At 38.8% G+C, this 22,539-nt stretch overlaps 1 protein-coding gene across 1 annotated transcript in view; it reads right to left on the reverse strand.

The window, feature by feature from the left end:
- Window positions 1-22,311, reverse strand: part of ITGBL1 (integrin subunit beta like 1) — a gene marked incomplete at both ends in the record, with an annotated part of 135,739 nt that extends 113,428 nt beyond the window's left edge. Inside the window, 2 exons of the mRNA XM_080613106.1 lie at window positions 20,757-20,965; window positions 22,214-22,311. Of these exons, the coding sequence (XP_080469232.1) occupies window positions 20,757-20,965; window positions 22,214-22,311 (307 nt within the window). The remainder of the gene's footprint in view (window positions 1-20,756; window positions 20,966-22,213) is intronic.
- Window positions 22,312-22,539: the final 228 nt, after the last annotated feature.

Genomic DNA, 22,539 nt, shown 5'->3' on the forward strand with positions numbered 1-22,539 from the left:
TCTGTCAGATTGCTTGGCTTTTCACTGTTTGCAACCGAATCTAGTTGAACAGTAATTCAAAAATTTGGAAGTTTATCCATTAGCTGTGTCAAATTAATTAAAGTGCATAATGAAGCCACAAAGGAATAAATAATAATCTTGTTCATAAATGATGAATTCTATTACCTCAGCTTTCTTTTTCTATTTCAGACATTCAATTTCAGGCTGATTTTTGTTCAGACTTTTATTCAGTATTATATTCACTTCCAATTTTCATATTCAGTAGTTCATTGTATTCATAATTTCCAATGTGAAACCTTTTTAGAGACACACAAACTGTCTACTGTGAATGGTCAGTGCCAATTTCAATCAGTATTATCCTCTCTGTTCATACAGCCAGTAACTTTGTCAAAGAATCCATAGACAGCACATCAGTCAGATGCAATCATCTCTTCTTGTTACAACAGTAATTGTCATTAAATACTATTTTTTCAGGGATTCTTTTATGAGTTAATCAAAGTAACATCCATACATTGGCTATTTTCCATGACAGCCTTGAGACATATGGTCTTCATTCTATGTATGCCTCTGAAAAGAGAAGTCTGGGTGGTAAAGGCAAGTCAGTGTTACAAATTTAATGGTGGAAAGAAAATTCTGGTGCTTTTTTTTACACTTCTAATATTCTTGAGCTTTCCTGGCCTCCTGGACCTATTTCACTCAATCATCAAACCCCAGATCCATTAGCAGAAGATGATTCATGTAAGCATCATTGGTGTCAGTTAAACATATTGCTGTTCTAGTGTTAAATGCCCTGAATATCATCCTAATACTGACTCACAAAACTTAGGCATCCCATGACAGCAAATAAAGCATAAAGCATTGGCTGTCTCCAGGCCGATTCTGTAAAGATGCTTTCCACTTGCAAAAGGAGCGCATTCAGTAGACTCACAGATTTATACTGGAGATTACTAAGCCTGAATTGCAGAGGCCAGATGTAGGTGTCCATTTATTGAGCCCAATGATTTATTCTTGATGGAGTTCACCTAAACCAGAATAACCCATCAAGCCAGCATGCATAAGGCACACACATGCTGATGGCTTGAACTCAGGATTCTGGACTGACAAAATTCTGCCATTATGCCCCAAAATATACCTACGCTAAGGACACAGAAAAATAAGAACATACATGGTTTCCACAGGGGCTTACTTCAGTTGCTATGCCTTTTGATGTGGTTCTTTGAGCCTGACTGCAGATAGAAGGATGCTTCATTTAATGCAGAGGTAAGGAAGCAGGAATTCTTATGTCAGGTATTTCAGTCATGGGACTTCATTTAAGAGCCTGAAGTGATAATCTTGTAAAACATATTGTTGGCTTTCTTAAAGTATTGTTTCATCTAAAGTTAATATCAGTAAGTATTCTTGTATCTTTTTCATTTTTTTTTTTTTTTTTTTTTTTTTGTCTTTGTCATTAAAAGCAAAGCAATGTGGATTTCTGAGTATTGGAGCACTACAGAATTTTTACTTTCCTCAAAAAGGTTTGGGAAAATGTACCATTGTATTACTCAACTGATTCATGTGTACGGTCAACATTTTTTAATCTTTTTCTGAAAGAACATTAGGGTAAAGATAATAGATGATCCTGAAAGTAATGACTTGGCTTGTCAAGGGTTTTGTTATACTTTTTTTCCGTAACCTTTCAGTAATCTATTTCCAAATCAAAACTCTGTACACAGAAATTCCCAGAAGCATCCTATGAGTTCCAGAAGTAAATCATAACATACATCCATGCTAAAGCAAGGTTAGTACTATATCCCAGAAATATTAGAGAAAGAATAAAAAACTAAAGGCAAATAGACCAAAAAAAAAAGAATTTAAAAAAAAATGGAAAAAAGGAAAGCCATTAAGCCATTAACTTTGAAATGGAAACTTTGAAGTTGATCATTCCTGTGTGTATAGAAAGTAGAACACAAATCCTTGCTCCTTAGCAGGACAAAAAACATGGGGTATCCTAGGACTTGTTGGCTTTTAAAAAAGTTCACCAGGACAGTGTATTAGGCCAAAAATCTGGATGTGGTGTGCTCTTGTCCTCTGGTGCAAAGCCTAGATACCCTCCAGCTATTGGTATAAATACGTAAACACATACGTATTTCTTCTGGGAGCAGCTTGCTTAGGCCCAGAAACTATGCATTGTGCTCCTAAACCCTCCAGTGGGTGCTACGCACTTTCTGACATCCAGCAAACTTGTGAATCTCCTCATCACCTGCCATTTTGGGACAGGGAGTAACACCATGTGGTCACACAAACAAGTTACACCCAGGAAACGGTGTAACGCAGCCAGGAAATCATCCACCCTTTATAGATCATCTCCATCAACTTCCTTGCAGAAGAAGTTTAGTCATGGTCTTAACATCTGGCCCAGCTGGGGAGGCCGGCTATGTCTCCCTTCCTCACGCTTATGGCACAAGAGCAAGGTGTGAAATTATCAAAACTATAGAAACGCAGTATTTTAAAAGGTTTGTTTGTTTTGGGTTTTTTACAGTTAAAACTCAAACTGGAACTCAAAGAGACAACTTCAGAAGAAGTGACAGCATGCCACTGAAGGGAGACTGCTTAACTTAGTTTGCTGGTACTGGGGAGAGGCAAGTTTATGCCACCTACTGTTGCTGCTTCTATCTCTTGGCATTCAGCTTTTCCAGGAAATCAGCTTTTAGTTGCTGCCAGACTGGAACCTTACACAGCAAGAAGTTCACAATGCTATCCAGAACTTTGTATTAATAAAGTAAATCTTGAGCACCTCTTCATATTTACTGAGCAATGAAATATCACACCAGAATTAAAGGGTGTTTCTGAAAATAGTTTGAATTTGAATCAGAGGATATTTCAGCAGATCCAAAGGAGTAATTATAGGGTAGGGAGAGCAAACAGACTGTAATAGAGAACTGAGACAGGCAGTCATAGAGAAATTGTTTACCTCCCTGCTGATGGATGAATAGAGCAAATGGTCACCTAAGTGGGGCTTTTTATTTAACTTTTTGCTGGTAGATTTATTTTTGATGTCAGGCTTAACAGACAAGACCAGACTGACTATTTGGTAGCAATACACTAGATATATTTAACACCAAAAAGCTTTGTGGAAGTTCTCAAAGACCATTTAAAATGGTGTTTTATAGAAGGATGGTAAATATTATGTCATGCTTATAATAAGGTGGATGAGACATGTGGAGTTTAAGTCAACCTGTTCCACAGTCAAATTGAGATGGGGCAACAAGATCTTCAAATAGCAGTGTCAAAGCAGCTGGCTTTTTAAGGCTGGAATCAAGTGCTAGAAAAAAGCCTTCAGCTGAAGCTCCCAAAAATTTTGAGTCTTGGAGTCATTCAGTTGTCACTTCAGTGACCAGTAACAACTTGACATAGTCATGATGAACCATGTCCCTTCTTTTGATTATCAATGGCCTCTTACTAGGCACAAATTCTGAGACAGAGATAGTAGTTTCATGACTGCATCTTTTGTTAACAGGGAAATGCTTGAACCCAAGCAATAAAACCAAATTATTATTTTTTTTTATTTAATTTGAACAATGCAATTTGCATGTTCATTCCTTCAGCGTATCTTTGACTTATGAACTATTAAGGTCTTGCAACTTCAAAAAGGCTTAATTGCAGGACTAAGCAAGTCTATCCCTCTGCATTCTGACAGGTACCATGTACCACTTTCCTCTTGTCTTCCAACAGGAAATGCCCAACAGTTCATCACACACCATGGAGAAATCCAGGAATAATCAACTCAACCGATTAACATATACTCAATAGAAAAAGTCAAGGCTACTAGAGGCTTAAAAGAGCAGAGAAACATCAGAAATAGAAAGTAACCTGGGGCAGATTGGCTGATTGTGTGCTAATGAAGTAGGCAGAACTAGCCTAATTAACAGCTCTTCCTTAAAAGACACTCCACAACAAAAAATTTCTTTTCTGCCTTTGTGTTTATCTCAAAGCTTGCATTTTTTTTCTGACATAAACTACAGAGCTTCAAACAACAGCTCTAAGGATAAAAGTATTATACTTTTAATAAAGAAAAGGGTAACATAAATCAATTTAGTTTCATAAACCATCTCATGTCAAAAATTATTTTTAACTGTTTCTAATTTTTGTCAAATGAGTCAGACGAATTAAGCGCTATTTCATCAGAAGTTCATCTGAACTTCTTTTGATGTTTTTTAGCCTGTCACATAGACATGTTTTGACTTCTTGTCTGTGATGACCCTGAGCAACTCCACAACCAGCCCTCCTACAGCAGGAAGCTGGACCATCTGACCGCCACAGGTCCCTTCCAACTTAAATCATTCTCTGATGCTATTCTAATAGCCTGGCTACAAACCAGGCCATTCTTTCCATTTTCAGGATTTAACCAATGTTGCTGAAAAAGATAGTAAAAAGTAAAAGACTGAACAAGACTTACTTTGTTACGGCAAAATATATTATCGTGCACTTGTAACAAGTATATAGAAAAAGAGATATGCTTCAGAAGGTTTTTTAACTCATTTATAGCTTCTCCTGCCAAAATTTCTTTTGACCATGAGAACCACACTTTTCACTAAAGCAAAAAAAAAAACAAAACTGATTGATTTTGACATGTGGTGGATTCTTGTTGAGAACTACAACTGAATTACAGAAAGGAGCACTGAAATTCCTCTTTTGAACATGAATGTAAGTCTGCCTATAGTGTTGAGCTGACATAATCAAAATTGTGACATAAAGACAACTACTGCCAACAGCAGTGGTAAGAAAAGCCTGAAAATGCTGTCTCAACACAGCTGATACTAGCACTCCTGAAGTTTAGTTATCCTAATGCTGTTTAATTTTCTGCTGCTTGAAAAAGAAATGCCAATGTACTCTCTGCTACTTGTATCTAAATCCTTTTCGCATGTTCTAATTTCAATACAACCACTACAAACACTTCAGGCAAAGTAATCAAAGTTTTGTAGGCAAGCAAAGTAAGTAATGAAGCAAAACACTGCTGTCTTTAATAGATATTAACAGCTGTATCTATGCCTATTTACTTTTTCCTCATTTCATCTACTATGATGAAATCCTTTCTTTTATCCTCTGATGAAATCCTCCTGCTCATCCTCCAGAATGAACAGTTGCCTCTAGGTATCCTCTATACCATTTGTTCCAATACCAATGTTTCTGTCCGCTCCCTGTTCATTTGCCAGCTGCACAATTGTTTATGAGATTCTGAGGACCAGTTCTCATTACTTAGGAACCAAAAAATATGTCTTGAAAGTTCATGACAATACTAGTTTAAAATGTTTACAGAGGGAAGCCCTCAAGTCTATTCAGCAGACTGCACAGCTCTGTAACACTTTTCATTCCCTGGGATGTATAAATCAGACAGTGTTCTTAGGTTTTTGCAAAACAGCAAAAGTTATCAAATTTCTCAGTCATATTAAAACACACGTGGAAATATATTTAAAAGAAAACACAGAAATTGAGAGCTGGACTGATAAATGGTATGTAATACACCACCTTCAGAAAGCAGCACTATGACCATTAGGTGTTTGGAAAATAGCAGAAAAATTAACTGAAATTTGAATATATCACTAAGGCAGCATCTTGCAAAGGAAAAAATATTATAATTCAAGATGCATTTACAGACTAAGTAACTCCTGACAGAACTAATTTTGTTACATTACCTCTGGAACTGTTTGAAAACCAGGTATCTTGAAGTGCACCCTTGGCCAACATAAAAACTCCATGCAAGAACAGCAGAACAGATGATCCTTAAAGCAATATGGATACTTTATATTCCATTTACAATACAAGGAATCTTTGCTTTTAAGTGTTACCTCTTAGAACGACAGAAAATTCAGTCTGATTTTAGCATTGATTTGTCTCTATGGAAACCAGAAGCATGACTTTTAATGTTTAGATGGTGATGGCTCAGTAAGTCACTACACTGCATTTCAACTGCATCTGTTTTAGTTTTCCGACTTAGAAGTTTTAAAAGCCATGATGCAAGTAATGCTTTTTAACTGCTTATTTTACACATTCTAGCATTTTGGGTGGTGAAGGAAATAATATTTTTATTATTTTATTCTATTATCACAAAGACTCCAAAAGTGCTTTTATCATTAAAACATTACTTTGGAAGAAGCTATTGCTGAGGGGAAAGCAATGAAGACATTGAACTGTGTTCACTTCCCTGCTTATTTCATTTTAATGCCAAAACATAGTTTGTAATGCCAATATGTTTCGGCACAGCAGTTGAACAAATCCTCTATTTTGGCTCTCTCCCACATTTTTTTCAGAAATATATCTTGCCTATCCAAGTGTCTAAAATAGGATTTTCCCACCTAGGTGCTTGCCTGGAAAGGCGTTAGTATTTTCCTATTGATTTTTGGCACCTGCCAATTTAGTCTTCCCTTTCTATACCACATGCACAATGTCTTCAGGTGCTTGTCTCCTTCATTTGCAGGCTGGGTTAGGAATTTTGTGAATGTTACCATCACAAAATTAATTCACTGTTTAAAAACTGTGGCTGCTATAACAGACCTCCATTTTCCTCTTCTGAGGAACACTTTGTACTGCATGTAGTCTCATACATTCCAGCTGCCGCTTGTACACAAAGTCTTTACATTTGTCTCCAACCTTCGAGCCTCCCATTCTTCTCACTTCCACCACATTAAATTTCCTATGTGCATTTTGATTCTTTTTCAGCCAAGCAATAAGCCACGGCAGAAAGGAATTCTTGGCTTCCAATCCTTGCCAGAAGGTGTTAGGAGGTATGCAGCTAGCCTAATGCTCAGTCTGATACATTTTTGAAAAAGGATTTAAAAACTTAGACTGTCATTCAAAATAGAAACAAAAGCTTGAGGTTTTGAAATTGCTATGACAGAAAAAAAAAAAAAGCATGCAAGGAATTATTATTAAGGAAAGCAAGGAATTATTATTAAGTGTCAAGTAGATGACCTAATGAAATGTCAGTTTTTAGGTAGCAAAGAGACAGTATATAGCGACATTAAAGGAAGGACAGAATTAGTGAAACTATCGATCAGCAGTTCTGTATGACTCACTAAAAGACATTTAAAGCCACTTATGTGACTCACATGAGGAGGAAAGGCAGAGCAAAAGGGGAAGAATAGCGTACAGTGAGAATGTCTGTTATGCCAGGACACCATAGGATTCTGTAAAACTGGCCTCCGTCACTACACCTGTGAGGTGAAAATTCTGTCACAGTAGAAAGGGAGAAACATCACCCCCTAAAAGTACTGCCTTTTCTTTTGAGGTTAACCTAACAAAATCTTTAAGCACTACAAAGTTATTTGATTTTATAGAATACACAGTCCAGAAACACAGGTATTTCCCTTACAGCAGTTTCTGAAATCAATGCTTCTCAGCTGCAACAAAAAATTGACTGGCACAATATCAGCAAGACCAAAACATAGTGCCAGGACGGGCTCTTCTGAAGGGAAGTGAGGCACAGTGGGCTAAAGGGAAAGTCAAGCAGCAATGTTTTCATATTTCTTGGGTGCAGGAGAAAATGAGAAGACTGGGGAAGCTTTCTGGGGAGGGGTGGAACTCCCCATTTCCTTCCTACAAATGTCACAAGAAGTGTGATGAATAACATGTGCCAAGGCAATGCAGGAAAGACCAGAGAGAAAGAAGGAAGAAGAAACATTCATACAGACCTGTTCTGCATGCTGCGTATAAAAGCATCACCTTGTTTTTAGCTGCGTTTTTAACGTGAAGAAGGGAATATTAGGGGCAATTCACCAATTCCCATGATATGAAAGAAATCAAGTTGATAGAAGAATGTCACCCCCCACAACAGCAACATCTTTTGACTTGTCATTAATCTAGGTAGTGTTTTCAGCTATCACCACAGGGTTCAGTTCATTGCTGCACAAGAATGGTTATTAAATTTCTGGAGGGTGTAATATTGCATTCAGATAATATAGTCAATGCATATCCTCATAGCAGCACTTAAAAAACTGTCCTATTTCTATAATTTTATTACCAATGTACTACTATTTGCTACCCTTTTTTTCCACCATCTGACAAAACATTTTTACATATTTAGTTCCAGTGAAAGAAAGGCAAAGTGGATGTGGTTCCTGTTTAAGTAGGAATTCTGTTATTTGTTGTTTAATAGGGCCAACAAGGATAAGGAGTTTCCAGAATATAATTTTTGTCATGGTCTATATTATCCTATAACAATATATATCCTACATCCTATATACACCATTCACTTTCCCTTGCAGTTTTGTACATTTTGCCAGTTAACCATACAGCCAGTGATTGACTAAGAATCCATTTATTTAAACAAAGCAAATAAAAATAAATGTTTCTATTTAATGCTTTCCCTGCTAACTTTCTATCAAATTGCAAAGACTGGATAAAAAATGTTTACGGTGACTGAGCTTGTTACAGAAGTCAACCAACCACTTATCTTTAAAAAACATTAATTTGTGCCTTTCTGTTGAAACTTTAAACAAGCAAGCTTGTTCCCAGGATTGTTCCTGCTTAAGAGACTTGGTAGTGGTCACTTGGAAATATGGTCATCTAGAAACTTGAAAAAGATGCCCATATTTTAGAAAGTATTATAAAAATTATAAAATTATAAAAAATGATGTAAGTTCTTAGTCTTAAATAGATTAAAATTAATGGTTGTGCCTTTCAATAAATTATTATATTTAGAAACAACAGCATGACAAAAACTATGATGATGCTACCACAAGTCCTCCTCACTAAGGCACATCACCAGGCCGATAGTTGGTTTCATAGCAGCATCAAAGAAAATCAGCCTCAAAGAGACCTCTGGAATAGATCATCTGGTCCATTTCTGTGCCCAGAGGCATAAACAAGTATCTGTTGATCCTTCCTCACAGATATTTATATATATTCAACCAGTCCTTAAACCTCCCAATGACAGATTCCACAGTCTCCCTATGACAAGCTTTTTTATGATGGTTAAAACCAGTTTCCCTCTTGGGAATAAAGAAAGCAATGCACAGATAATTTGTAGTAACTAAAATAAACCCTAGAATTTCAGTATGCAGTGCCACCTACTCCAGGAAGAAGAAAGGGGTGAAGCAGGGAGAAATGATGATACAGCAGTGTACACCTGATTTATGCCTATTTTAAAGATTCCATGGTTTAGATTCATAACCTACCAGGCGCCTCTACAACTGAACAACACCTGCGTGAATAAAGTATGAGCTGAGAAACAGTATTTAATTTCATACAATTGCGGTTAACTTCTACAGGATCAATGAATACCTAAGGCAGTCCAACTCCTCTTGAAGGCATACCTCCACTACAAAAATATAGGCCTGGCACACAAGCGTCATTAGTTTGAGAAAGAGCCACCAGGACGTGTAAAAAGAGCCAAGGTGGGTCTAACTTCCACCCAGCTCCTCATGGAAATGGTTCTTTTGTGAGCCAGAGGAATGGATTAGGAAACTGGTGAACAGCAGTCCCAAGGAACTGGGCCAGATAGAGACCATCCAAAAAGCAGAAAAGGCTATAAGAATGGGACTGGAATTAGGAGAAACTATTTGTCAATTAGAGATAACCAAATGGTCAGAGTGGTGCTGACAACCATTGCTCATACAGAAAAAGGTGGAGGAAAAGCCAAGACAACACCTGAAACCCAGGAAAACAGAGGACTAGATGCCCATATGAAGAGAAACTATGTGCTTATTTTGAAAGAGCTTGATAAATTATGTCCCAGGCAGAATGAGATTATTTTAATAACCTCTAACTCAAAGGTACTCATGAACTAAAATGAAGTCTATGGTCACTGTATTATTTAGATATAGCCTTCACAATGTTATCCTGCAAGAATTTAATTTAAAAAATTCCTATGTGGTATGTCTCTTTGAAACCACCTATGGAGAATTCATGCCATATATTCTGGATATTATCAGTAAATAAATCCTTTATAACCTGCTTGTAATTGCAGTAGACACACATTTAAGCAATTAACAGTTGCATTTAAAATGGGATTTTCTTATTTATAGAACAAAATCCCACAGAACTCATATACAAAGGCATTAAGATGGTGAAGGGAAAAGGGATTGACAATTACCCTGCTCATCCAATTATAAAATCTGAATCTTATTGTGACTTTCCAAATCAGCAGACCATTTAATAAAACTTGGAATAGTTCTGTCAGTGCAACCGATTCCTTAATTAATACAGCAGAGTATAACTCTGAAATATTGGTTTTCATTTATAAGAATATTTCCACACAAAAGTCTCATTTCTGCTAAGTCCAACTCTGCCCATCTGAATTAAAATTATTTTGGTAAATGTCCTGTCAAACTACTGCTGACTAACATGTAACTCTTTAAAGCAGTACAATACACAGAAGAAAAACAAAACAGAAAATCATGTAAATTGTTGTCAAGCTTAAGAGCTCCAAGCTACGCTTTAGAGATTTCATTATTGTTATTACTGTTTTACAATTACCATTTGCAGGTAAATGACAGGGTCTGTATGATGTTGTTGTACTTTTGTCTGCTGTTGAGTAGAGATTCTGGTCAAACAAGGGAAGGAAATGTTGTGAAACCAATTCTCTGTTGGCATAACTGTATTGATTTCACTAGGCTTATGTGAGCAGAAAACATAAGCTTCTGTTTATATTTAAACAAAAAAAACCAAACAACCATAAAAACAAACAACAAAAAACAACACACACCAGTTCCTTTTACTAAAACATCTTTTTCAACTGAAGAGTACAGATGAGTGACAGGATCCACTCCTAAACCTAACAAAGTACATACCCTCTCCAGTAGCTCCCTGTCTTTCTTGTACTGAGGAGCACAGAACTGGGCAGCGTGCTCCAGATGTGGCCTCATCAGGATCGAGTAGAGGAGGAGGATCATCTCCCTCGACCCGCTGGCTACAGTCCTCCCTCCCGATGCACCCCAGGATGTTATTTGCCTTCCTGGCCGCAAGGGCACACTGCCGGCTTATAGTCAATTTATCATCCACGAAGTACCCCAGGTCCTTCTCAGCTGAACTACTCTAGGAGGGTCAGCCCCAACCTGTAGGGGTGCTTGGGGTTCTTCCTCCCCAGGTGCAGGATCCTACACTTGCCTTTGTTGAACCTCATTAGTTTTCTCTCCACTCAATTCTCCAGCCTACCAAGGTCACATTGAATGGCAGCACAGCCTTCAGATGGTGCCATAAAGACTTAGGAATGAAAAGAAAGGAATATGTTTAGGAAGAAGAAGAAAAATTCACTCTATCTGGGGTTGGTGAAAGAACAGGTTAGGCAGACTGGCTCATTCTGGAAAGTTCTCAGATAGACTTTCAGTAACAGAAGCAGGAAAGACATTGCTCCAAGACACACCAGCCTTAGTTAACCTGCAGTGGCTGAAGCTGCCAGGATTGAGATGCTAAATGAGAGCTGAGACAGTTAAAACTGACTTATATTTTTTTTCTTCACATAAAGGATAATTGTAAAAGTAAAACTTGAGCATTTTGCCTCATTAAAAGTATTTCCACAAACATAGACTGTAGGTAAATCCACATAAATGGAGACTAGTTGTATTCAACTGCAATTGCTCCTACATTCTCAATTCCCACCTAGAGAAACTGCGCTTTCTCGAGGTGATAGGCAATTTTCTTTCAGTGATAGCTGGCACGTGGATCTCTTCTTCAGCACAGACCGGGAGTTGTGCTTCATTACATTTGCTGTGTTTGTGATGAGGATTATCTGTAGCTTGAAACAGAAGTGAGAATGAAATGAAATTCTTTCAAAGGATGGTCATTAGAAGTAACAGTCCTACAACAGTACTCCAATGAAGTGCAGCAGACAAAAAGCTAAGTAAATTTGTAATACTGACTTCTATGATTCTGCAACAGAAGGTCTCAGCTTTATTGATGTAATTCTGACTACAGTTGTATAATTCATTCATTGCCACTTGTTCTCTAGTTTAAAAACTGATTGAGAAAGAATCATGTCAGTGTAGACCATTATCATAAAAGAGCCCACATAAGCAGATTTTTTACATGTAAATCATATAGCAATTAAAAGACACAACTGCAAAAAAATGTTCAGGAGAACCACACTGCAGCATGTTCTCACATAGCTTTTTGTCACGGCATCACTAGGTTTCAGCACGATTTGGACCTTCTGCAAGTTATGCTTGTAAAATGAAATTGGTTGTCATCCATTTCAGTTCTTCCCTGTTCCTGATGTGAGAGGTCAGAATTTCCCCAGTAATCCTTCAGAGCATGATTTTACAAAACACCATTTTGAGGACTGTTCTCTGGAACACAGTCTGCCAGGCATGTCACTGCACCTGCTGTTATCAACATTTCTCTATAATCCTTTCATGGTAAGCTTCAAAGGCTATGAACTTAAAAACTTCTTTCTCTTTAAAAGCCTGTGAGTCTGGAATATCTTTGAAAATGGTTACTCTTAGCTTGATTAATCAAAGTTATTTCACAATATTCTGAATGAGCAAACTGACCAATTCTCTGTGGAACTGATCTACAAATCCACATCCCTCTTTATAGATGGAATACTTTTAAGCTGGAAACACACTGGGTGTTTTCATAAATCAAAGCTGCTCTCACTTGGATAATGATACAGAGGAATCAACAACTCAGTAGTATGTAATGCACAGATGGTTCTTTGGAAAAGGAACACATTATTATTTGCATGAAAGAGTATTTTTAGCATATAAACATGAAAAAAAAATTTTGACACATCCTTAACTGATAATTTTCATAATATTATATTTTATTCTTGCACTTGATGGGGACTCAAGGGTTTGAGGGTCCCTGAGCAAGACTCGGATAACTGGGCTCTGTTCTGAGTCTTGCCATCAGTCTAAGATGATTAGAAGGCATATTTTTGATCTCTGACCCTCATCTTCCCCTCTCTTTAGTATCAGAACAAAACTACATACCTTCTAGTAACTTGTTGCAAGAACTGCAAAGAAAGGTATATATCAGAGCTGGATGCTGCAATCATTACAGTCCAGTGCTGTATACCAGACACATTCACACCATCTGAAGTGGGGCTTGCATTCTTTTCTGGAGAGGAGGAATCTATCCTGCTTGTATAAGCATGGCACTACCAGCTTATTCTACCATCAGCTTGTGGTGCCTAAGAATCCAGTACACACTGTTCAGAGGGAAAGAGAGATGAGAGTTGGCTGTCTGAAAGATTCCCTAAAGTAAACACGATAATCATCAGGCAGCTATATGAGAAAGAAAGAGAAAGTGCTTAAATTTCAGTTCTGAACTATACCTTTGGAAAACAGGTTGTTCACAACAGAAATGTATTTTAGACATATAGATTTGTTACTAGTTTAAAAGTCACAGGAATTGCTCACAGTCAAAAACTATGTAGATGTACAACTGAAAAGGCAAATAAAATCTTTCAACTAATTTTTTCTTTTATAGCACATGCTGATTATGGTATACAGATGTAGAAATGAACTGGGTTATGTAATTTATGTCTTGTTCACAGACAAATGCCATTCATTTTTCACCTCAAAAAGAAATGCCTGTATCTTCATCTGCTGAAAAAACATTCAAACCACCAGCTCTACTTGTACCCAAGAATTTCTGAAGGGGAAAGGACAGACAAGAAATAAGTCTGTGTGTTCCAGGGAATGAAGAGGAAGAGGGTTTTCTTCTTTCTTTCAGAAGGGCTTCTGGCTTACAAGACTCAATCAGCTTGCACCATTGGATTTAGCAAATACCCAGATAATTTCTGCAAATATCTGGCTACTTTCTGCAAAACATAGTTTAAAACACTTGGAGTGAGGTAATAAGACATGAAGAAATCTGTGTTACATGACAATAAACTGTTTCACCATATATACTCTCCACATTTCAGACAAACGAATGGATTAAGGTAAACTATTAACATTTGTATCTTGCTTTAAATATGCTACCAAGCTTGTAAACTAAGCCTGACATTTCAAATGTCAGGAGGCAAGTCCTTCAATTGACATTGAAGCATAAGTCCATTGGAGAAAACCATAATGAATGCAAAATTAAAAGATGCACATTATTTGTGTTAGACAATCAGATTTAACATTTCTTAACTGTCAACCACGCAACTTCAAGATTTAAATAACTTTAATACATGCTTTTAATTAAATAGGTAATTACATGCAAAACAGGAAATATACTTAAAACCAGCTATTTTTCGCATTCAATAGTCTCTACCTGAGGATCATGAAAGTTAGTGTCCCCAGTATTTAAAATTGCTGATATCATCTGGAACTGCAGGAATTGGAGCTGCTGGAAGCAGAGGATGGAAAAAGCATGACTGAGGAAGGTGGACTGTGGCAGTCTGTTTGGGGGATGGGAGGATTCTCCCAAAGCCCACTCTAATCTCTCCTTGTCCCCTGCATCGCTCCCCAGAAGCACAATACTGTGACTGGGTGCTGCAGATACAACTGCTCCTGCCCGAGCAACAGATTTTGGCTGTAGCATTTTCCAAATCACAAGCCCCTATCTGCAAACAAAGACTCACTCTATCACTAGGAAAGGAAGCTTTTAGATAGCCTTTTAAACTATTGTATAAAAGAAGAACAGTTTTCCAGTACGTACTCAAACGTAGAACAGAAAAGTGGAGGAAAACATACCGCACTGGGTCTGGATATGTGTCTTTTTAATCTAGAATTATTGCTATGTGCAGGGCTTGCAAGTGGGTTGGTCTGAAATAATCCTCTCTTTCTAGGGAAAAGTAAAAAAAAAATCAAAGATATCAAAGGAAAAAAAAAAAATTACCCCCAAGCCCTCAGATTCCAGCTCTTTCACCTTTGCCTTGTTCTACATGGTCTTCCCAGCTCCAAAGGAAATTTGACTCCAGCAATACAACTGAGGTACATCGCAAAGTAACATGTCCTCCTTGCACCACCATATAATTCAATTAAAACACTAATAAGTTCCAGTACCACATATATACTTTGGGGTCTTTGTTTGTATGGAAGCCAAGCATCACTTCTTTTTAGATAAATATTACCCTTTTACCTGGGACAGCAATAGCAATGTGCTCTTTCCTCCTAAAAAAACTCATGGAAAATTTTTAAATCAATTACATGCTCCTTATCAGGACAAACTACCTGGGAATGCCTGTACTGAAAGGTCTACAATCCAGTGGCAAAAGTGATGTAAATTTGAAGCCCTTTACAGGACCACTTATCAACAATAGAACTTCAAGTAAGCACAGAAAATCTTCCCAAGCCAGTCAGTTTGTCTGACAAAGGCTGTCATGAGAACACTTACTGAAACCCATCCACCGATGAAGCAGGTAAGACCATTAATACACTGTTCTGTAACATTAAGTATACCATCTATTTTCTATTGTCCATATTTTTTCTATATTAATGATAATGAAACTCAAATGTTCATAAAAGGACTCAGTCTGTGAAAGCCATTTTGTCATAAAGGTCATGCTTTCAAATAAATGAAGACTTCAATTCTCTATCGGCCTGTGAGCAACATAAAAATTCAAACCCATTCAAACCCACTTAGTTAGATTGTCAAAACTTGTGCAAAGGTTTGCTTTTCTCTGCAAAAGATAAGCTTGTCAACCCAAAATAAAGAAGGACAAAAGGTAAAGGAGATGCTGCTCCCTGCACTGCTTTGTTGTTGGTGACGGTTTGAGGAGCTGCATTCCAGCTCTGCTAGGTGCTACAAATAGCCTCTCCTTCCACATACTCAGGAACTCACTTTTAGTTTTTAAGCTAGCATATATTTTCCATGAGTAGTATCCGCAGATAAAGGTGATCAAAATGAGGACTAGGCATTAAGCTACAAATCACTTAATAAGATACTTTTAAAATGCTTCCCTTCCAATAATCTCCCTCCAGTGCCTTTTCCTGAGCTTTCTCGTCATGCCTCACTCGCAGCTGCTATGAATAAACACTGCATTTGGAACTACAGGAATTGTAGATGTATATAAGCTACTTGAGTTTGCCTAGATCAGGCACCAACAGCATAAAGCTGAGAATAATAGGCTTTAGCTTGTGCTTTGTAAGTTTGCCAGGACCTCGTGCACTTAGCAAAGCAATAAGCACATAATGAGGGCTACGTTACCACAAGTTCACTTCTACTAGACTCCATGACTAGACTATCTGTTTTGAGCTAAGTATATATGCCATTATCACAGCTACACACCCCTGCTTCACAAGGAAATGTAACTTAAGCCAAGTTCTGAAATCTAGCAAACCAGGTCAGAGAAGAAACACAACCTCCAATTTCATGAGTAGCCTCCTGCTCTATTTTTAACTTGGTCTTTTTAGGAGGATGTGTCCAATGACCACATGTGCCACAGCTGAATATTCGCAAACAGGACCGCTTTCAGAGAAGAGACTTACACCTGTTCTCAAAATCCAAGGCTTTGAATTTCACTTTGGATCAAATGGCAGTCAATGCAGGTCACAGACTGGCTTTTCTTCACAATTTTAGCAAGAAATGCTGCTCAATGAAAAATCAGCGTGTCAGACCTCTCTTCAGCAGGAATGAAAAGGTAGAGTTGCTAGAGCATTTCCAACTCAACTAAGATAGCCCACTACTCAGCTTTTGTGCAGAGCAGTCCTCAGCTCAAAATGTTGTCCAAATTGCATTCTCCATTTTCTCTCTCCAACTGATATATAGGGCCATATATCCAATAAAATCACATGGATGCATAACTATGTATTACATCAACACTGTAATTTCAATTCATCTTGTATCTCTACATCCACTCCTTGTCAATTTAATTTTTCACTTCTGTTCTCTGCATAGTTTAAAGCCTTACAGGGTGGAAAATAATGGCACCGATATCTTTCCGTCCTTCACATAGCTATGATAACACTTCCGGCTGTGAAAAACTACAACTAACACTGCCATTACATTGCTGAACTAGTCTTAAAATAGGTACAGCACTTACAGCATCTACAGCTTTGGAATAGAAATGTAAAAATCTTTCACTGGCCTGAACAGCTGCAACAGAAGTTCCCCAGCAACTGCTTATGGCAGTGGTAAATCATGCAGTACCATTATAGTGTGGCAATCATAGTAGGTGCAAAAGGTATTTCAGTCCGGAATAAAAATTGTTTATAAAATCTTAATAACTATGGAAAACCAATAGCAATTAATATAGTTCTGAAGAAAAAGGAACCTTCTTCCTCTGTTGCTCTCCGTGCTGTCACCGAATGGTTTCTGTCCCTCGATCTCACCAACTATGAGCAGCACAATCATATTGTCTCATGTCCCAGCTGGCAATTTCCATGGTCCATTCTCTAGGAATGGACCTAGTGTTCCCATTTCATTTTGCCATGGAAGTCTGCATTTAATTTACTTTTTCTATCATCATTAATCACAGGCACAGTAAAAAAGATTAGCTTAAAAAAAATAAAATTCACTAACATTGATTTTCCTCTCTACAGCAAAACCACAGAAAAAGAGGTATCAAGCAGAGATGTGATAGGAATTAGTGCTGCATTCCACTTCCCTTTACACAAAACACAGGGTCCACTTATGCTAAGAAAGCTTGAGGCAATATGAAACTGTCTGAGATTAGAACTGCTATTTGCAAATAAACAGCAACAAATACATTGCCTGACCTGAATAAAGAATAAATCCTTTGGGGTTTTGAATCAGTGTTTGATTTAGTCTTCCTCCTCTTAGTTCATTCCTGTGAAGACCAGCAGCAAATAACAAAATAAAGATGTCACCAACACTGCAAAGAGAATGATAGGATTGGGAGTCTTCTTTCCTCTACACCCTGCGATATGGCAGGCAGATATGAAAGCCATTGAGGAAGACAGAAAGCTCAGTTACTTGACCTACAGAAATTCATTTCTCTCTTCTTTGTTTCTGACTCCATGAGATATCACCTATTGCTTTATCAATCTCAATGGGATACAAGGCAAAAAAAATGTTGAGGATTCCCTCTAAAGCACCTGGAAACATCACGGAAGGGAAATACAGCAAAGAAGTCTCAAGGGAGAGTAAAATGACAGAGGCATTTGCATCTGCTCGTTTTCATTACTCATGGCAGAATCTCTTTCTCATTGCTTACAGAAGGTGATAAGAAAAAGCAAATCATCTCTATCTTCAGCCCTTCCCTCTCCAGAATATGGGTGTTCAACAACTGGTCCAGAAGGTGGATCTGACCCAGGAAGTGCATTGAAGATTATGAGCTGCATATTCAGCACCCATATATTTTGGTTAGCTTGGGACAGGAGAGGGAGGTAGAGGTATGTCTGAACTCACTGGCAGGGAAACACAGTTATCTTTGGCACTTGTGATTCAAACAGCTCTGCTTGTCCAACTGTGAATATGAACATCACTGGTGATTAGACATCAGTCACTTGAAAAAGTCATCACTTTGGCAGCTTGAAAAGTACCTTGTTTGAAACAGCATTAATCTCAAATACCATGGCTCTTTAGAGGAATATTCAATTAGCATCTAGAAGTTCTGCACGTGGTACCAGTCAGCAACTATTGTTGTACTCAGCAGGAGAGACCCACAATGAAATAGAACAGCAAGTGACAAAATGAAAAAAATAGGAAAAAAAAAACCAAAGCAGGAAACATGAATAGAACTGTGGGAAGACATTTTGGCTACTCACCTAGAGGAAATGCAATTTCATCACGGAGTCAAAGAACGTGCTCAAAAATGCAAAGCAAGGGAACTATGTCATACATGGGAAATCAGCTTGATGGTGTAATACTAAGAGACATCAGAGATGCAGTTCACTGAATGGTTGGGGATGGGGGTGTTAGTCATACAACATAAGGATGAGTCTCCTGCCAGTTATACTAGATCTGACCGTCTTTTCCATGTTCCTCTCCACCCACATACACACAACTTAAAGTTAAGTGACTAAAACCATGGGGGGGAAAATGAAGAGGGCAAGCACAGCCAAAAGGAGGCATTTCCCTCTCTGGATCTAGACCCCATGCCCCAGTCCCGAAGGAGTTACCCAGGGCCACTCTCCTGCAGGGAGAATGCTGGGCAGTCCTGGACTCCAAGAAAGCCAGCGGGACTTTCAGCACCATTGTAGAGAAAACAAACCAAACAAGCAAAACCCATAGGCTATTCACAGCTGTTTTCCTCCCCATGCCTTTGTACTGAATTTTTTGCTACATTTTTTTCCAGAAGAGTGAATTTAAACTATTTGACATCTCAGAGGTAACGTGGCTTCAATACCCCAGCTACAAAAGGTGTCAGCTACAACAAATGGTTATTTTAAAAATGCTTAATCACTTAACATTCACATCTTTGAACTGCTGCATGAAGGGCTACACATAAAGCTGAATATTGTTACAAATCTCGTGGGTTTGTTTATCCTGTCAGCACCCCCTTTCATGAAAGCACTGGCAAAACTTGCAGCCACCACCCATGACATTAACAGGAAAATAATGTTGGAGTTTGTAGCAGAATATTACAATCGAAGGAGCTTTCAGTTTCACTTTATACAATTACCCCAGCAATAACAGCAAATCAAACCACCAATCAGCAAATTCACAGCTGGGACAGCAATGCACTGAAATGATCGGTGGACCACTGATATTTCTTATGTATCTGGATTAACACTGATAACTGCATTAACACTATAAATCAGTTTCTCCACAAAATTCTAGAGTTATAGGTTCTAAATACAAACATTTTTCTTATAATCCCATCCTTGATCTTTTCATGTTATTATTGGACTTCTCATTCCTAGCTACATTGTTGCTAAAATAAGTTGCTCTTTTTTCCTACAAAATTTGCCAAACCCACTGCTGGAATGCATTTGTATTGTCCTCTTACTAGGAGAATTCCTGTAACATTCCCATTGACCTAATTGCAATTTTTGGCCTGAAAAGATGACACGTTTGTGTGAATCTGGTAAAGCTGTTGAAGCAAATACTAGAAATGAAGTACCCTTCTGGCCCCTTACATCAAGTTCCAGGCTGAATCCCCTTAGGAATGTGATGGCATTTCTTTTCTCTGCTTTTTTCTAAAATCCTGCTCTCAGCTGCTTAAAAAAAAAAAAAAAAAAAATGTTCAAAATCTGACCAAAATTGCCCAGAAACTTAAGTAAAGACAGCTGGAAAGATGAAAGAGTGATAATGCTTAGATGCAAACCAAGCAATATGTTCCAATAACTGGCAGGGGCTAAATTCTGTCCCAAAAATGTATGTTATTTCATCTGCCATTAAAGAATACTGTGACAGTGTGGAAATCTCTGAAACCACAATACAATTGCATTGTTTAAAATCTCTATTTGGAAGCATTATCATTGCTTCAAGAAAACCAGAGTTTTCATATTTATACACCCTCAGTGTGGTACCTGTTACAGCAAACCTTCTTTCTCATAGCAGCAGAAGAAAACAAATAATTACAGGACAAAAGTGATTGTTCAGAGATAGTTTAAAGCATTGGTAAATACCATGTGCCATCATCAGGCAAGCAAGTCAAATGCAGCAATATTATATGAAAACCACGTGCAATATTGTGTCCTGCATTAAATTCCAAACATATTTTGCAGAGATTCCCAACCCAAAGCAACTCCTGCTTTTGGCCCTGCTGCAGATGAAGCTCGCACTGGGCAAAGTCCCATTTTATAGCAAAGACAGTGCCATTGACTTGTATCCTATAATCTCGTGAAATCCTTGGATGTGCCCACAATCCTATTTAGAGTCATGGTGCAGGAACACAAATATAACTGTGCTTCTTCTGTATCAGTGTGCTGTGTTCTCAACATATTTCTGGCTGTAATATATGCTTTTAATTTTCTGAGCTTCTGTCACGGCTTCCTTACCTGCACAGATCTTCCCATCGTAGGTCTCGCACATCCAGTCGTGGCACTCACACAGTGGCCCATAGTATTTGCCAGACTCAGTCACTTGGCAGATGCAGACTCCACACTCACATCTGCCCCTGTCACTGCACAGCTTTCCCCCTGGAACATGGCACCTGAGCTCCGACTCAGCCCAGGACAGGTGGCATGAAGGACGACCCAAACCACTCCTGCAGAGGACAGCAAACAGAACAAGCTGTGGTCAAAGCCAGTGGCTGCAGCTCAGAGCTGATCCGATGAGAGCTTGGCTCATGGGCAACCACACTCATGCCATGGCTTCAGAATATTGTTTTAAATGCTACCAGTTTAGTTGTGCTTGTAAACTACTACTTGCCTCAACTCACCCAATTTTCTTCTCTTTCATCAGAAATCTCATTGCTATCCGTGTTAATGCTCATATAGTATTTTACTGACCATGTTAACTGAATTAGGTTCATCATCTTTTTCATTATGTGTATCTGGTATATACGTCTATACCTCTTATAGTTTAATTGTCTATCATGAAAAGTTTTAATCTGAATTATTCCAAGAGGCTTGGAAAAGATGCATACATCCAAACATCTAGGTAGTATAACAGGAATATATGGTACCAATAAGCAAAACTATGGTTGATTCTAATAAAATACATTGCCAAAGTAATCTTTCTGGTTGTCAGATACATAGGATCCATGCTTTCATCAGAAAAGGAAACCAAAGTAATCACTGCTTTCCCTGCAATAGTGTAGTTTGTCACTGTGGTTTTAGTAAAGTCAGCAGAATCTGAATGCTAGATCTAAAGATTTGCAGCTCTGCCATGCAACTGTACCATGTACTGGAGCACAGAGAGATCATACACAGGGAAAAATCACACATTGCTTCATCAGGAGCTGGACTGCAGGAAAACAGAACAAAGGGCTGGCCAAGCCAAAAAACTGTTCACAACACAAGGGAATACAGAGGATTCAGGTGACTAGTACCTGCACTTCTCAAACATTAGATTTTGCAGGCTCTGGAGCAAAGGAGGTGCTGGCTCTAAGAGCCAGACGGGTGCTGGCCCTGGTAGAGGGGAAGAGCAAAGTGCAGTGTACCTGCTAAGCAGGAACTCACAGGGTTTTGTGGTTAGGCGCCTGCTCCGCTAGGGCAGCAGAATTTGGAAGTTTGTGTGTAGAGTCATCACTGTCCAGATCTTCCCGACTCACTGCTTTAAAAATCTACACCTTGGGCATGAAATACAGCATTGCAAATGACCCCCAGAGCTTTCACAACACCTATTTAGGTTCCCAGTGACCCAGAGCACTTCCCCCAGTGTCACTTTAAAGCAGGCAGAGGAAGAGCTCACAAACCCCTCCAGTGCTCCCTCTATAACCTCAGCCTCCACACTCCTGACACCTCTTACATCAGTCGCAACCGCCTTCCAGGACCTTCAGAGCCAGACTTACCGCAGCGACAGGGGGCCGGCCGGCGGCGCGAGGTTACCGGCCGGCAGCGAGGTGACCAGCGGCAGCAGCACCAGCCCCAGCAGCCGCTGTGCGTACATGGCGCAAGCTGCCCGACGCATGCAGCGGGACAGCCGGACAGCCGGCCGGACAGACCCGCCGAGCGTGCACAGAGCTGCAAGCTGGACAAGCCAGGCTCCAGGGCTGCTCCCCCCGTCCGGCAGTGGCTCTGATTAGCTGCCTGGAAGAGGGATTTGGGCAGCACTCTGGGAGGGAGGCCGGTGCCAAACCCCGAAGTTTACAGTCTAGGCAGGGAAGTAATTAGAAAC

The sequence above is a fragment of the Psittacula echo genome (genome assembly GCF_963264785.1).
Source record: "Psittacula echo genome assembly, chromosome: 3".
NCBI classification, from domain to species: Eukaryota; Metazoa; Chordata; class Aves; order Psittaciformes; family Psittacidae; genus Psittacula; species Psittacula echo.